The sequence below is a fragment of the Echinops telfairi genome, unplaced genomic scaffold, assembly GCF_000313985.2.
Source record: "Echinops telfairi isolate 266 unplaced genomic scaffold, ASM31398v2 ScPeMD7_7469;HRSCAF=8507_1, whole genome shotgun sequence".
NCBI classification, from domain to species: domain Eukaryota; kingdom Metazoa; phylum Chordata; class Mammalia; order Afrosoricida; family Tenrecidae; genus Echinops; species Echinops telfairi.
Window position 1 is genome coordinate 118,649,638 of NW_022111373.1, and position 16,100 is coordinate 118,665,737.

At 45.4% G+C, this 16,100-nt stretch overlaps 1 protein-coding gene across 1 annotated transcript in view; it reads right to left on the reverse strand.

Annotated features, from left to right (window-relative positions):
- Window positions 1-16,100, reverse strand: part of NPR3 (natriuretic peptide receptor 3) — a 94,410-nt gene that overhangs the window by 8,955 nt on the left and 69,355 nt on the right. The window contains exons 4-7 of the mRNA XM_045285266.1: window positions 13,544-13,637; window positions 12,865-13,000; window positions 5,706-5,800; window positions 1,915-2,050 (exon numbers count right to left, since the gene is read on the reverse strand). Of these exons, the coding sequence (XP_045141201.1) occupies window positions 1,915-2,050; window positions 5,706-5,800; window positions 12,865-13,000; window positions 13,544-13,637 (461 nt within the window). The remainder of the gene's footprint in view (window positions 1-1,914; window positions 2,051-5,705; window positions 5,801-12,864; window positions 13,001-13,543; window positions 13,638-16,100) is intronic.

The following is a 16,100-nucleotide window of genomic DNA, read 5'->3' on the forward strand; positions in this document are numbered from 1 at the left end:
CTGTGAGGGAATTAGAACAATGGGAATAGAAGCTGAGTCAAGAAAGACTGGAGAAAACCAGGACAGGGATTTTCCCAAATATAGCCATGATGCTTTTTTCATTTTAATATAGATGTACGTAATGAATCACTTGCCATTTCACCTTTCTTCCCGTGTGCAGTTCAGCGACATCCATCATGTTCACCAGGTTAGGCAACAATCCCCATCATGTGGTGTTAAATGTTCCCTTCACCTTTCACAGAAATGTAGCATGACCCTGGCTTCCTCCCAGCCCTGTTATCTAGAAATAAACAGGTCTCTTCTAGATAGTTCTTCTAAATGGGATCATACAGTGCTAGCTGTTTTGTAACTGAATGGTTTGCTCAGCATGATGCTTTCCGGGTTCACCCACATGGGAACATCTGTCAGGATGTCACTTGTCTTTGTGGCAGAGCCGTACTCCATTGTAACATCCCGTTTGTTTAGCCATTCACCTGTTGACTGATACTTGAGTCGTGTCCATCTTTTAGCTATTGTAATTAGTGCTGTAGCGAACACTGGTGTACCATATCTGTCTTTATTCCTGCTTTCAGTTCTTTGGGCTAGACACCTCTAAGCAGAATGCCTGGATCATATGGTGAGTCCACGTTTAACTTTTTCACTTTATCCCAAGAGAAGACAAGTAGATGGGCCATGGGATTGACCCAGTACTTATTTTCACAGGTGGGTGGTGACACTTCACAGTCCTGGGAGATTTGGTGAAAAATTCATTTGGGTTCTATTTTCAGATGTTCTCTCACCAAAGCCAGAGTTTCATGTCAAAATGTCCTACTTTGTGAAAATGTGAATAACAATTTGAAACAATCAAGGTCAGGGGTGTCCCAGTTCTTCTATAAAAAATGAAGACTGGATCATTTGCATATAAAGACTTTAGCCTTAGTGTCTGTCTTCTCTCACTGGAAAACCTCAGAACAATCCTAACCCATGCAGGGCAGTAAGTCTGAAAGAAGACTTAAAGGAGGATCTGGCAACAAGGGTCCAAATCTGAGTGCAGTAACTGCAGAGAAATGTGTGCATAACACACTTCTACAATACTCCTTCCCGTGGTACTCAAATAGATGTAACTGCCCTAGAGTTTGAAATAGACCTCCCAAACATAATGGTTATTCGTATCTTGGGAAAAAATGGCCAATGGGCTTGACAGGAGAATATTTGCTTTGTGCTTGCTCATGAGCTGATGGAAGGGTCTCTCTAATAACTTTCTATTTGTACGTTCTTTGCAAGACCATTCACTTGCTTCTGTATTTATGTACAAGGCTGATCATAAATAATAGGCTCAAATTGGTGCGTGTGTAGATTTTCAGGTATTTAAGGAGCATTATGCAGCAGGACTGTTGCCAGGAGGAACCAATCCCTGAGGGTCAGCATGAACCGAGGAAGACTCCCATGAGATGGACTAACACAGTGGCTGCAACCGTGGGCTCAAGCATAACAATGATTGTGAAGCTGGTGCAAGGCCAGGCATGGTTTGGTTCTATAGCACACAGTCACTCTTGCTCCGATTGACTTAACCATATCTACCGACAATACCAGACATAACACATTTAATCTTGAAGTACAGGAAGAGGACCACAAGCTCTGAAATTCAGAAAGAAACTTGCTCAGAGAGATGAATATCTGTTCGCTTGGAGCAGATCGTTATTTTGATTTTTAACTCAAAGTGGTAACCTCAAATACTAAAAAAAACAAATATGTGTAATGCCAGAGATCTGTAAGCCTCCGTCTGATAAAGGTGATGCCTGTTTGTGAACATTTTCCACCTGTTTCATTGCCATCAGGACAGGAAATCTGTGCCTGCACACGGAGTGTCTTATATCATACCAATGCTATAGGATAGATGATGCAATATATACTAAATGAAGCCCCTAAACTTACATGATTTGCAAGGGGAGGTGTTCGTGTGCTCCACAATTCTGGTTTCATCTGGACTCAGCTTTAACTGTCCCCAAGGGTATTTGACATTCGGCCTCATTTCAAAGCGACCTTCTTTCCCAAAGTAATCGCCAATAACCTACATAGAAGTTAAAAAGAAAACAAAGGTATATACAAACACACAAACTAAGAGGGAAAAGTTATCCATTTCCGACAGAGGAAGCCCCCAGCCTAATACCGTTATTCCCCCCAAACACCCTCCTTTTGTGTGCTGAGCACACCAGAGGCCCTTTATAAAACACATTACTGTGCCTCCTTTCAGCAGATCCTCCCTTCAGGACAGGAAACAGGAAGTGCTTCAGAGAACACAGAGCAGAAAGGAGATGTCAGAGGGGGATCCCGGACTAGAGACACTGATTCGTGATGTGAGATTCTGAAGACTTTGTACGTTGACATCTGGGGCCTCCCTTGGTGTGGCTGGCGTGGCATTGCCCACCGTGGCAGTAAAATGGTCAAATGAAAACCAAAGGCCGTGGGCAGGAGTGGAAATGGAGTCACGGGAGGGGCTGGGGTCCTTTCTGAAGGCTGAGCCCTGCCACTCTTCTCCTTGGGACGACTTCAGTCACTACAACTGAGCAGAAAGTGGAGATTTCCGCTACAAAAACAAGAGCCCCCCAATCCATGCTTTCACCCTTGTGCTCTGGAATCTGCACTGCCCCCCAGGCCGGTCACTTGTGAGTGGCCAAGTTGCTTCCTCTGGTTTGTGAGAAAGGAAAAGTGAGGGTACTCCGGGGTGAGGGATCAGGGAGGGGGTGAGGGATCCATTCTGTATGCATGTTTCACATAATGAAAGTACCGACTTTCGCCACGCACTTAGCACAGCATATATATAAGTAAAACATTGTTCTCGTTCACCATGGAGTCAATGGCAACTCAAAATGACCCTGTAGGGCAGAGTAGGACTGTCCATGTGGTTTCTTAGGCTATTACATCTGATGGGAGCAGATTGCTAGGTCTTTTCTCCTCCAGAGGTGCTGGTGGGTTTGAACACCGGGCCTTTCGATTATCCACCCTGCCACCCAAACCAAACCAAACCGAACTCACTGCCATCAAGTTGACTCAAAGCCACCAGACAGGACAGGGTAGAACCAACCCTGGGGGTTTTCAAAATGGTCTCTCTTTATGGGAGTAGAAAGCCCAGTCTTTCTCGTGCGGAATGGCTGGTAGTTTCAGACGGCATGCTAGCAGCCCAAACTATACCACTGTGCACCAGGGCCACCAGGGGTCCTTCAGTAAAACATTACAGATCATCCTTTAGGAACTTCCTGTTTCACCCTACTCATGCTCTTCTCTGATCATTTTACTGTTCTCTGCTCTGGTTTGAGGCTCAATGTTTCTTTCTATGGCCCTTCTGCAAGCCAAGGTTTTCCTATGTCTCTGTTCAGGGTTCATTCTTCAGTGTTTGGCTAAAGCGACTCTTTTATCAACTTCCTGGATGCCCTCGGTGTTGAAAAAATGTATGCTCAGTTGTTAACCATAAAGGTCAGAGGTTTGAGTCCACCCGGAGGCACCAAGAAAAGGCTGGCAAAGTGCACCCCAAATGTAGTCAATGAGAAACCCTAGAAAGCCCAGACAACCTATCCTCACACACATGGGACCCCCATGAGCCAAGAGTAACCGATTTGGACTTATCAGTCCCCTACATCCTAATCTAGACGCGTTGTTCTGCCCGAGTTCTCCGGATTTGTCTCCCATTTGTGAGTGGCCTGTGGCATCACCTTGCCTCTCTCTCCGGAAGGTACTCACTCCTCAGTCTCCCTTGACACCCACTGACCCCTAAGTCCTCACTTCAGTCCTGCGATGACGAGGATTATCTGCCTTCTACAACAGTGGAGCTAAGCACGTGGATGGGAGAGAAAAGGGCCCTCCGTAACGGAGGGGCGCCATGCCCAGTCCTGCCACAGGCATCAGTCCACACGAGAACAGGGGTGGGCAACTGGGGCTCAAGAGCCACATGTGGCCCCTTCAGTGTGTACACGTGGCTCTGAAGTAAAATCAAAAATAAAAACAAAGCTACCATCCAGTCATTTACAGGACATGCTTCAGATAATGGTGATTTCATTTGTGTGTAAAAATATATGCATGGCTCTTGAACAATTTTAACTTCATGTGAGGGACAGGGTTGGTTCTTCTATCTCAAGATTTGGCAGACCGCTGCACCAGAACAATAGCACCACAGGCCAGACGGCTCAAGCGCTAGGGAGCTATGTAACAGTGATCAAGGAAGGACACTCTTTTACAAATACCACCTATGTGTGTGCTCCTTACATGTGGCTTGTCATGTGCCAACTGCCAGGTGTTCTTCTCACGGAGTGCCTGGGCAGGTCTCACAGCTTGTCTTTTCCTTTAGCACCCAAGGATTCACCAGGAGTCCATATATGTATGTGTATCAAATATATCATGAGAGATTTAGAAAGCCCTTTACTATGGCTCATTTTATCTGGTCCTCACAATAAGGAGCCCTGGGGATACAGTGGTTACACGTTGGGCTGCGATCCACGTGGTCAGCAGGTCAAAACCACCTGCAGTTCTGAGGGAGGGCTGTCTAGTCCCGTAAACAGTTACAGTCTCAGGAACCCACAGGGGGTCGCTAAGGGTCAGCATTGACTCCATGGCAGGGAGTGAGCGCAATAATCGTGTGAAGAAGAGATTATGGCTTCCATGTTACAATTGAGGGAGCTGAGGCTGAGCCTCATACCCCAGTAAGTGCTGAAGAGACAGCTTTGTGTGCAAGACACTCTTTCCTCTTCGTGATACTCTCCTAAAACAACGTCATCTTTTGAAAAACTATGGCAGTTATATAATCTTCTCAACTTGAAAAGGGGTGGAGTTTAGCCTATCAATCAGGTCACAGCTTGATGACCTCATTTGGAGGCATTAAGGAGATAAACAGCTCCCTGGAGGCGGGGCACACAAGACAATCCATGCTTCGTTTTCCCACTGACAAGACACATGGAGCTTCATTACAGCCCTGGAGCTGGATGAGCCATGTGGAGACCGCTGCCAGTGCTGAGATGTTTCCACTGTCACTGGATCCACAAGACTTTCCACCCTCTAGCCTATGATCTTCCTGCATTCAGCAGCATTGCATGGCTGCATGAGTCTAAAGAGGAACTTATGGATTCAACATATGGGGTAATATCAGATTTATGGACTTGATCTAGACTGGGTTGGGAAGTTTTCTTAATGTATAATTACTCTGTGATATAAAGTTCTTTCTTACACACATATGAGTGTCTCTGGATTTGTTTCTCTAGTCAACCTGGACTAACACAAATATTGACACATGTCCAATGTGTAAGACCTCTAATGTGTAAGATCTGCCCCCAACACACACTCATACCTAACAAAAACAAACTTTCTGCCATTGAGTTGATTCTGACTCATCGCAATCACACACACACACACACACACACACACACTCAAAATTTAAGGAAGGGATTCCGCATCACTTCATGTCTTTGTCTAATGAGCCTCTCTTGCCTATCAGGGCTGAAGTTATGACTCTTGGCCACTTAACAGGTGGGATTCCTCCATTTAAGATAAACACAGGACAAATTCCCTGAAGGCTTCCCCGATAACTTCACCCAAGAGTGAGCTTCCCCTGTGGGGACCCTCCAGTCTTTGCCCCCTGATTTTATATGGAAGCGGCTTTGGGGCAGGTTCTTTGGTGCCGGGAAAAATAAGCTCAGCAAGCAAGAGGAGCAACTGGTGCCAAAGTCCCAGGGGCTTACCTCCTGGGTGCCTGCCTCCGTATCTGTCATGGCGATCACAGAGAAATCCCCATACCGGTCCCCATTGGCATCTATGGACACCTGCCCAGCAATACCTACAGGATGAAACACGAAGAAGTAGAAATTAGTTACTTCACAAAACCCTCTCTGCCAACACAAACAAGAAAATGAATTGACAGGATTTTTTTTTTAAACAAACTTATACCACAGGAAATCTCATCAGACTGAGCATTTTTGTTGGCATTGTAATTTCATCTGTGTCTGCATTCCTAAATTCTTAGCATTTCTCCATTTAAAAAAAAAGAAAAGAAGTAAGTGACTTTCTTGGGGGAATTTGTTTCATGATTTTTTTTCACTGCTAAAACAAATGCTGAAAGCCCCATGCTTCTCCTCGAGTTTTGTTTAAAATTGTTTAAATGTTAAGCATGAGAAGTAGAGGCACTTTCTCAGGCTTGTTACGGGTTCACATTATCACTGGACAAACTTGATAACAGAAAAAACACCGCAACGCTACTCAGGACTCAGGAAATGGGCCGGCTCCTTTAACGCACAGGAAAGAAAAGGTCTTGGTTTCATGGGTCGGGGTTGCCAATAACCGAAGAAGAGCTATTTCGCTTTATCCCTATTGTTTTCTTCATTCGTTCTTGATGCAGATGTTTCCTGAGTCAGTTCTAGGTGTGAAATTTGGAGCTGCAACCGAGACAGATATGAATCAGACACATTCTCTCCTCAAATGAAGGACAGCCTGGACTTGAGAGTCAGCGTGTCCACACAGGAATCCAACAGTTCCCATTGGAATCTCGGCTTCCCGGTTCTGAGCTCTGTGGCCAAGGGCAGGGGACGTGAGGACTGTAAAACAGGCATAATAATAGCTCCCTACCAAGGCGTTCGCTCTTCTTCTGAAAGAAGACCAGCAGGAAAGTCCCTATGGAGTGAAGTTCTATTCTGAAGCACATGAGGTCGCCGTGAGTCCGGATTGATTCGATGGCAACTGGTTTGCTTCTTGGTTTAACAACGATTATGTGAAGATTAAATGAGTGAAAATATATCAAGCACTTTCAACACAAGTTTGAAAGATGTTAGTTGCTTTCTTTGTTGTTATCACTATTGTGATTTTTGAAATCAAGTCCAGAATACTTGACTATGTCTGCACCACTGTCTACACCGCTTAAAAAAAGGAACATCTGCTGAAGAATCAGGAGTGAGTCAATAAAGGCATGTGGCTGATGGGCACATTCTCTTATTACATTATAAAGTGACAGACAAGGGTGGGGCTCAGTAAAAGAGCAGGTATTTGACAGGGACTTGGGAGGAAGTCTATGATTGGGATAGTTATCAATCAGGGAGTGGGCATATTAACTGCTGGTGAAGAACTGAGAATACTATAAACTTCCGAAGGATTGGTCAAATTAGTCATAGACGAATGACAGCCAGGATGTTCCTTAAAAGCGAGAATGGCACTACTTCAACTCGCCGACTCTGAAGACATCATCAGGTAAATCCAGTCTCTAGAAGAGGGCATGGTACTTGGCAGAGGTTCAGCAAAAACGAAGGGAGTGCCCAGGATGATGGACTACGAGTACAGTGACCCCAACAGTGGGCTCAAACGTATCCACCATCACCAAGAGGGTGCAGGAACGGGCAGCATAAGCTCGCCATGAATTGGAACCAATTCAACGACAACTACCAGTTAACATTTAGGATGGCCCACAGGCCAAAAGGAGTACGAGGGAAAGTGAGATTTCTGGGGAGACAAACCCATATGTGCAGGAAGGAACACTGAGACGCAAAGCTGGAGCAGGTTGGAGCGTAGAAGGGCCAAGTGTCTACAGAAAGGACGAGAACTTATTTGAAAGTTTAGAAAGCCTAATCAAGATAAGCAAGTGTGCATCATTCGCTGACATGACAGATGTCTATAAAGTCGTTTTCGTGCACGAAATAAGAGAATGTGCCCATCAGCCACCACGCCCGCCTGTTAAGGACTGCTGTTTGTTTTCTCGTCTTAAGCTGCGGCGGGGTTCAGGGCAACCCGTAATTGCTGTTCCAATTCATTTGGTTCTCTCAGGAAGCCCAGACTCCTCTAGTAAAATGGATGTCTGGGAACAAGGATCCCAAGGGAAAGTTCCATCCTCTGGTGTGGAGAAGGCAGGTGTGTGGGTTTGCTGTCCTTTGGGCTGTGGTTTGAGGGCCCGCTGGATTTTCCAGACTTTGGTCTGCTTTGCCAGAAAGGGAATGGTGCTCCCCTCCATCTCGACCTGTTTTTGTTTCTTAGTATTAGACTGGTTACAAAAGGCACACATAGCTCAAAACTGTAGGGGATAAATGGCTTTCTTTTTTAAATACATTTTACCTCCAAACAACCACTTGCCATTCTACCAGACGTGATGACAACGGCGTGTCCTGCAAAGTGATTTGTAGAGTATTTTATAAAAGGAGGTAGCCCTAGTAATCCAAGACCTTGTTATATCTTTAAACTATTACAATTCTGCTAAGAAGTGGGGTGAGAACCGTAAGGGTGGCCGAAGAGCAACGTGAGACTTCACCTGTGAGTACTGAACGTAAGGTGAGATAATCAAGCCCACAGCAGAATTTTCCCATATAAATTGCCCTTATTACTTAGTATGCTACGAGGCTTTCCACCCTCTTTTCTATGGGCCTCAAGGTTTGAGTTGCCTTTTTTTTTTTTACCTTGTCACGTTGACATTGTCTCTCAAACAGAGAGAGAATTCAGCTTCTTCCCAGGCCATTTATTGAAAGCTTTGATCGCTGGTCAATGGTTTCACAGCAATAAAATCCAAATTTGTCCAAAAACATCCAGAGTATTTTTCCCCTGACAACCCAGCAGTCCCTTACAGGTTACTTGGTTTGAATGTGTGGAAGGTTTGAGCTACTTTTTATACAGAGGCCCTGGGGTTCCTCTGAGCCCCTCCTCACATGAGGCATCGGTTAGCAGATCAATTTAGCTCTCCAAACAATTCAAACCCCAGACTGGCCTTGGCTTCAATTATCTGTACCTTTGAACACACGAGATCCTAATTGTAGACTGGCTTATCCCATTGACTGGTTTCAGGACTGGGTTTAGCTTGCCTATGTAGACCTGTCCCCAACATGGAAGTGTCAAGACGACCTCAAGGCTGCGTTCCAGCCAATGCAGGCACCTGCCCTCCCTTAACAGCCTCTCTTAGTAGTGCCCTCCAGCTCCCCCAACTCTGGCTCCTGTTCTTCTGTCAAAAGACCAAGAACAAATGACCACACCAGGTAGTGAGTAATAGCTGAGAATGGGCTGTGGCCGACCAAGGTTGTGTCCACGCAAGCCAATTTCTCAGAGTATTGTGTACCACTTCTGGGAAATGTGACCCTGTCCTAATATGCCCCTGAATGATTCTCTTTGATCCCAGCTCCTCGGCTGAATCCGTCAGAGGTGGGCAATCTAATCCTGGGCGTTTAATTATCTGTGTCCTACCTGGAAAAAGATGTCACCCTGACCTTGAGTGAGCCATGGCACCCACTAAAACTACCCCAGGAGAAGTGAAATCGAGCAGTTGGCACTATAGCTACTGCCCAGAGAATGCTAGCCGGACTCTGTACTGCCCATTCTAATAACTGGGGCCAGACTAGGGCAACGGAGTGGACAGGAGTCTCAATTAGCAAAAAAAGTAGTCTGAAATTTAGACTTGCAACACCGATCCCAGTCACTGGGGAATTTCAAAAGCTGACTTACAAATATAAACATGAACTATTTCAAAGGTTCAAGGGAAGGGCTAGAGTGATGCAGGACTGAAAGAGCTCTTGTCAGCTATCAGTTTGCCCAACCTTCAGAACGCTCAGATGAAGAACTAACTAATAGCCAGAAGAATAGAAGTTAATGGTCCATGACTAGTGTGCAGAATGCTCAACCCCCGGTCCAGTGACTGGTTCTCTGTGTCAGTGGTTTTTAAATGATGCCCATGACATAGCAACCACAAGGACCCCTTTTCAAGCCCAAACCCTCTAGTGACTTTCTATCTCACTTGGTAAAATCCCAAATTCTCACCAAGACTTCCAATCCACCAATCCGAAATCTCCCATCACACTGTCCCTCACACACTCGATTCAAGCTACGCAGGCTTCCTTGCTCCTCCGGGGATGCCCAATAAACCCCCAGAAAATACGATCAGAGTCTCTGCCTTTGCTACTCCTTCATACTACTCTCCCCTAAGCATACCCAGTATTTACCCCCCCTCACTTCTTTCAGGTCTCTGCTCAGCTGTCATTTATCAGAAAGGAACTCCCTGGCCACCCTGTATCCAATAGCAATTCTGCTCAATCCCTCTTATCACTATCTCCCTGTTTGTCACAGATTGAATTGTGTCCCCCCAGAATTCATGTTATAGATTCTGAACCTCCGTGCTCCTGATTGTCATCCCATTCGGGAATGCGTTGTCTTTGTTGTTAATTCGAGAGGATGAGAAGGCTCTGGCCATAGCGTGCGTTCCAAACTGGGCTATTAGCTGCAATTTCAGCATTTCAAACTCACCAGCGACTCCAAAGGAGAACCATGAGGCTTCCAGCTCCCATAAAGATGGAGAGTCTTGGAAACCCAAAGGCGATTCTCCTCTGTCCTACAGGGTCACTGTGAGGTGGAATGAACTCAGTGGCAGTGAGTTTGAGTTTGTTTGTGGAACATAAGGTGTGCAGGAGGCCTGCTGGCGCCGCTGGAAAGCCTATATAGGATCACTTTGAGTCAGGGTGAATGAACTCGATGGCAGGGGGATTTAAGTTTCTTAAATCCATCTCTTTGAGGTACAAAAGAGATTAAACAAGCAAGAGAAAAAAATCAGTAATGGGGGAAGAGAGATGCCAAGCCACATGAAGATCATCCAGGAACGTAAGCTCAAAGAGATAAAGGCCTTCCTCTGGGGACCACAGAGAGAGAAGGCACTTCCCTAGGAGAGGCACTTACCTCCTAAACTGTGAGAAAGCAAGTGTCTGTTTGCTATAGCCATACCCCGTGGTGTTGCTCTTACAGCAGCTCGAAGAACTAAGACACTGGCATATCGTTGGTGCCACCCAGTCAGCTACCCATTCACAGTATCCACGATAGTGCCCTACCATTGTGATCCACAGTATTTTCTCTGGTTGATATTTGGAAGTAGATTGCCAGGTCTTTCTTCCAAGTCTGTCTGATTTTGGAAGTGATGCTGAAACCTGCACAGCATCCTAGTAGCATGCAAGCTTCCACTGACAGGTGGGAAGCAGCTACACAGGAGCTGCATTGGCTGGGGATTGCACCTAGGTCTACTGCATGGAAAACAAGAATCCTGTCATAAACACTGCCCTCTTTTCTCTCCCTAGACCAAAAACACCAAACCCATTGTCCGGAGTCAACTTGACTCAGAGGGACACCGCGGGGCAGAGTAGAACTGCCCCATGACGTTTCCAAGGTTGTAAATCTTTGTGGAAGCAGACTGCTTGATCATTCTCCACAAGGAAATCCATTTCTTCACAATTCAGAAGGCTAAAAGTCTGAAGTCACACCGATTTGCGGGGGGGAAATTACTCAGTGCCTCACAGGCAACTTACAAACGTTTGTACGATAGCGCACAATCCAGGATAAGCTGTTGCTGTGGTGAGGTGTCATCGAGGCCGCTCCAACTGAGAGCAACCCTGTGTGCTACAGAAGGACCCCTGCCCCATCCTCAGGCCTCCTCACGATCAGACTCGCAGCACATGATCACGTTTCAATGCTACCTGTAGGTTTTCTGTGGCTAGTTCCTCAGAAGTGGACGGCCTATTTGTTCCTTGTGGTTTGGTGTTCTTCGTCTGGAAGCTCTGCTGAGCCTGTTCACTTTGGGTGACTCTGCTGGTATTTGAAATACCAGTGACATAGCTCCCAGTACCCAGCAACACACAAGCCATCATGGTACAACAAACGGACAGACAAGTGGTAAAGTGGACCTCTCTGCTTTTGAGTCCCCATCATCCTTTTAGGTAGCCCTGGTGCCCCCCACCCCACCCCCAAGAGGGCTGCATCACTCACTTGGGAAATACTACAAGGATTTGTCTCCTATTGACCTCTGTGAACTCTGTATCCCTTGGAGATCTCCATGTGTCTTGGGAATGAGCATCCCATGGGTATAAGAGCTTCTTAGTGCAGAGACCCTGGGTCCACTCATAGCTCTTCTTTCTTGATGGTAGTAGGTTTCACACTCTCTGCTTGCTTACTTCTTCTGTTATCTCTTGGAAGATAAAAGGTGATGTAGGCCACTCTTCAAGGAAGCTCCCCTAATATTAAATCAGAACTGTGCCCTGAGTGAGGGTATCCATATCCCACCTCAATTCCCTAACAATTGATTGTTCAGGGTGATTACATCATTGCACAACTGTCAAGTTACATCATTACATAACTGCCAACATTCTGAGAATCATGTCTCAATCAAGTTGACACATATTAGGGGTGGAGGGAGGCTCATTTAAATCTATGACAGTCCCTCTTGTGTAAATTTTTTTTGATAATATATAAAAATCATATAAGCTGGCATAAGCCATAAATATTTTTAGACAGAATCATAGGAAACTACTCATAGTGATTATGTTAGAGAGAAGGGAATAGGGTGAGAAGGAAAGCTTTCTCTTTTCATTTTCTTTATTTTTTGTACTGTTTACATTTTCTAGCTAAGAATAATCTTATTGGGGGCAATTTTTAAATGTCAACAGAGGTTGCCTGAGTGATGAGATTATGTGCTAAATTGCTCTTATACCTTTCTGTATTTCAGAAAACAGCTAAAATGCACTATTTTAAAAACAAAATCAAAAGTACAGGTTTCTAATCACGTAGGTTTACCATGACAGCTAATATTTCCTGAGTTTGACAATGATCAACACAGTCGGAACACAGGAAGGTCAATCTGGAATTACTACTTGTTTTAAGGCTTATCACAGGGCTCTTTGTAAATGGATGATTCTGTTTTGAATTAAGCTTGTCATAATTTGATTTCATGAAGCATCAGAAAGAGAACAGGACATTTTCTATTTTACTGAGGCTGTTCCAAACATGTTCCCATCGAGGCTCATTTCCTTCCTGTACAGCAGCAGCAGCAGAAAAAATCAGCACCTGAGAAGAAGCAACTCAGTTGGCAGCGGAGTACGAGTGCCTTACAGGCAGAATTCTAATGCTCACCTTCAAAGGTTCTGTTCCATGTCTGCTGGATTATCTTCCCGCCATCCTTCTTGCTGTAGCCTGCTCTGAGCACTTCATGTAAAGCCAAGACGTAGAGGAGGATGGCATCGTGGAATCCCTCAACAAACATGTTAACCTGGAACGGAAACCCCAGTGGTGTCAGTCCAAACACTAGTAATAACAGAACAGCGCCCGGGAGTCATGAGAGCATCAGAGGGGTTGCCACCCCTTTGGACTCGGGGTCCGTGAGCCGTGAGCTGTGAGGCCGGTATCACAGGTCCTTTTCTCAGGTTCTAGGCGCTGGCTTAGTGAAGACCATCCTTTTCCAGTCCGGGAATTTGGAGACGAGATTAGACATTACAGAAACCAAAAACCAAATCAAAATTATTGGCATCAAATGGACTCATTGGGACCCTATAAGACAGCGCAGACTGCCCCAGTGAGTTTCTGAGACTGTAACTCTTCGTGAGAGTAGAAAGCCCATCATTCACCCAGGGAATCGCTAGTGGTTTCAAAGTACAGACTTTCCAGTTAGCAGCCCAACGTGTAACCACCACAAGTTCACTAAGTATTACAAGTACATCAGCCTACGCCCATGTTTAGCACAACTGGATTCCTTCCTTCTCCCACCCTGTGCTCACCCCAAGGCCTCGGCTGTCCCCCTTGAGGCCTCTCCTACCTTCCACAGTCGCCATGATCTCACTCTGCTCTGAACTAGGAATGGCAACGAGAAGAGGGAGGAGACCTGCTGGTGTAGCAGGTACTGTGGCTGCCTGTTAACGAGTCAGCAAGAAAGGTGAGGCTTTCTGTTCTGGGAAAGATTTCATCTCAGAAACCCATGGCGGCAGTGCTATTCTGTTTACAGGACGGCTGTGAGTCGGAATGAACTCCCTTGCAGTGAGTTCAAAGAGCAACAGAGGAGCCTGGCCGGCACTCCCAGGTAAGGACTGGACTGCTGACCACAAGGTCACGCGGGGAGAATGCTGAGGCTCTCTGCAGTCTACTCAATGGCAATGAGTTTCAAAGAGCAATAGGAAGATGCTCATCCTTAGTCAAATAATTACTGACTGCTTACTAGATACCTGGAGGTGCTGGTGCTAAAGATACAAATAGGAGAAGACCATTCTCCTATTAGCATTAACTTCTCGGCTTCCCTTCCAATGTGTGTTTGAGTCGTTCTAATGCAGCAAATCACTCCCTATCCCCACACCCTGGCCAAGTTCCAAGGACAAGAATGGGAAACTGACCTGGACTGTTGGTATAGCCCAGGTGAGTCCTGATGCAAGTAAGATAGCCCTTGCCCTCTGAAATTTACAGTTGTCATGAAGGTAAATTCTGGCCCTGTAGACTTCAGATCCTGGGTGGCACAAGTGATTAATGCACTTAGCTGTTAGCCCAAGGGTTGGAGGCTTGCATCTACTCAGGGGCACCTGGGGAGAAAGCTGTGAGAATCTACTTCCAAAGCAATTTATTGAAAATTCTACGGACCACAGTTCTCCAGTGACAAACATGGGGTTGCCCTATAGCAACTGGCTGGCTGGTACTTGGGGAATGCATTTATTTTTTCGCAAGTCTCATTGTCTTTATCTGTATGTTGACAAGACTAGTTCTTACTTCAAGAGGTAACTATATGGGGAGCTGATATCAGGGGCTCAAGTGGGAAGAGAATGCTTTGAAAATGATGATGGCGGCATATGTGCAAGTGTGCTTGACACACTGGATGAGCGTATGGATTGTGATAAGAGATGTAAGAGCCCCCAATAAAAGTATTCAATAAAAAATAGGTAACTGTAAGAATGTATATGATATATGCAGCATGCAGTGTTCAGTATTATGTGTTTAGTCCCTGTCAAGTATTCCATAAATGTAAGTCAGTATTATTGTTACTATGTGTGGTCTCTCACGTTCCATGAGAGTGCCTTCAGGATCTGCTCAAGATATAGTAACGATTCAAAAGAGAGACGTCATCGTGGTATGGGTGGGGGAGGGGCAGTCTTAGGAGAGGCTTAGCAGGGTGGAGCCAAAGTTGGATCTAATACCGAATACAGAAATGTTTCCCATGGTGGGAGGTTGAGGGAAGTGCTGTGGGTGCAGAAATGGGGGCAGAGGAGTCACAGCAGAGCCAGGCAGAAGGTGAAGAAGGCACACACCATGAGAGGTGGCTGGATTGGGAAGGACAGTCAGATGATCCAGAACATGGAGGCCATACTGAGAAACCGTGGCAGTTAATGACTTTCATTGATTGTAGTTGACAGCTAAGTCATAAGCTCCCTTTGGCAGCGTCTGATTCCACATCTTAACCCGTTATAGCAGTCATTGAACCTGCAGTGAGTATACAAGTATACCATCTCGAAACACTGAGTAGCTTACAACCAAACTATATTAAAAGTGCCCAAAATGTCAGGCCTTCCTATTCCAGGGAGTCCTGTCAATGACTGTCTGTAATCTCTCTAAGCATCACTTCCCTCACTTATTAAATGGTAAGGAATGCCAATGCACAAAATCAATGAGGCATCTAGTGGACAATACTGTGACATTTTCAAGTCAGGTACCTGTTTCCCCAGCCCCATCCTGGGAGATGTGCTGGAAGAGAGCCACGCCTGACTTTCTGTACCACCTGGTTCAAAAGCAAAGATTCACAAGAACGAATGTGGCTCGCCATCTGCTTCTACTTGGCCTCACCTCACTCTTAAGGATAGGGAGTCCTATTTGTGTCACAGAGCTGGTTTTGCTAGATTTTCTGAAGCTGATAGGCTAAAGAGTTCAGCTCCCTCCTGAGCTCTGCTACTTCCAAGCTGTGTTTCTGATCCTCAGTGTCCTCGTCTGTAAAATGAGGATAATAGACCTACATGAGCTCCCAAAAGAATGTACAAATCAATCTTAGAAAAAATAAAACCAGAACACTCCTTGGCAAGTGGAATGGTGAGATGATAACTTGCTGATGTTGACTGTCATCTGGAAAGGCCAATTGCTACTAAAGGACATCATGATTGGTACAGCAGAGGGTCAGAAAAAACACCCTCAAGCAAAAGACATTTATCACAGTATAAATGTGGGCATGTACATATGTAAATATATTAATATATAATGATATGGATATAGGTCTATGTACATATACTTATATGTTAAGCATTAAGGAAGCAGAATGACATTGGACCTCTACTCAAGCCCTCCCTCAACACAGGAACACTTTGTTCTAATAACCTGGCATTCTGTGATGCTCACCTTTCCAACAA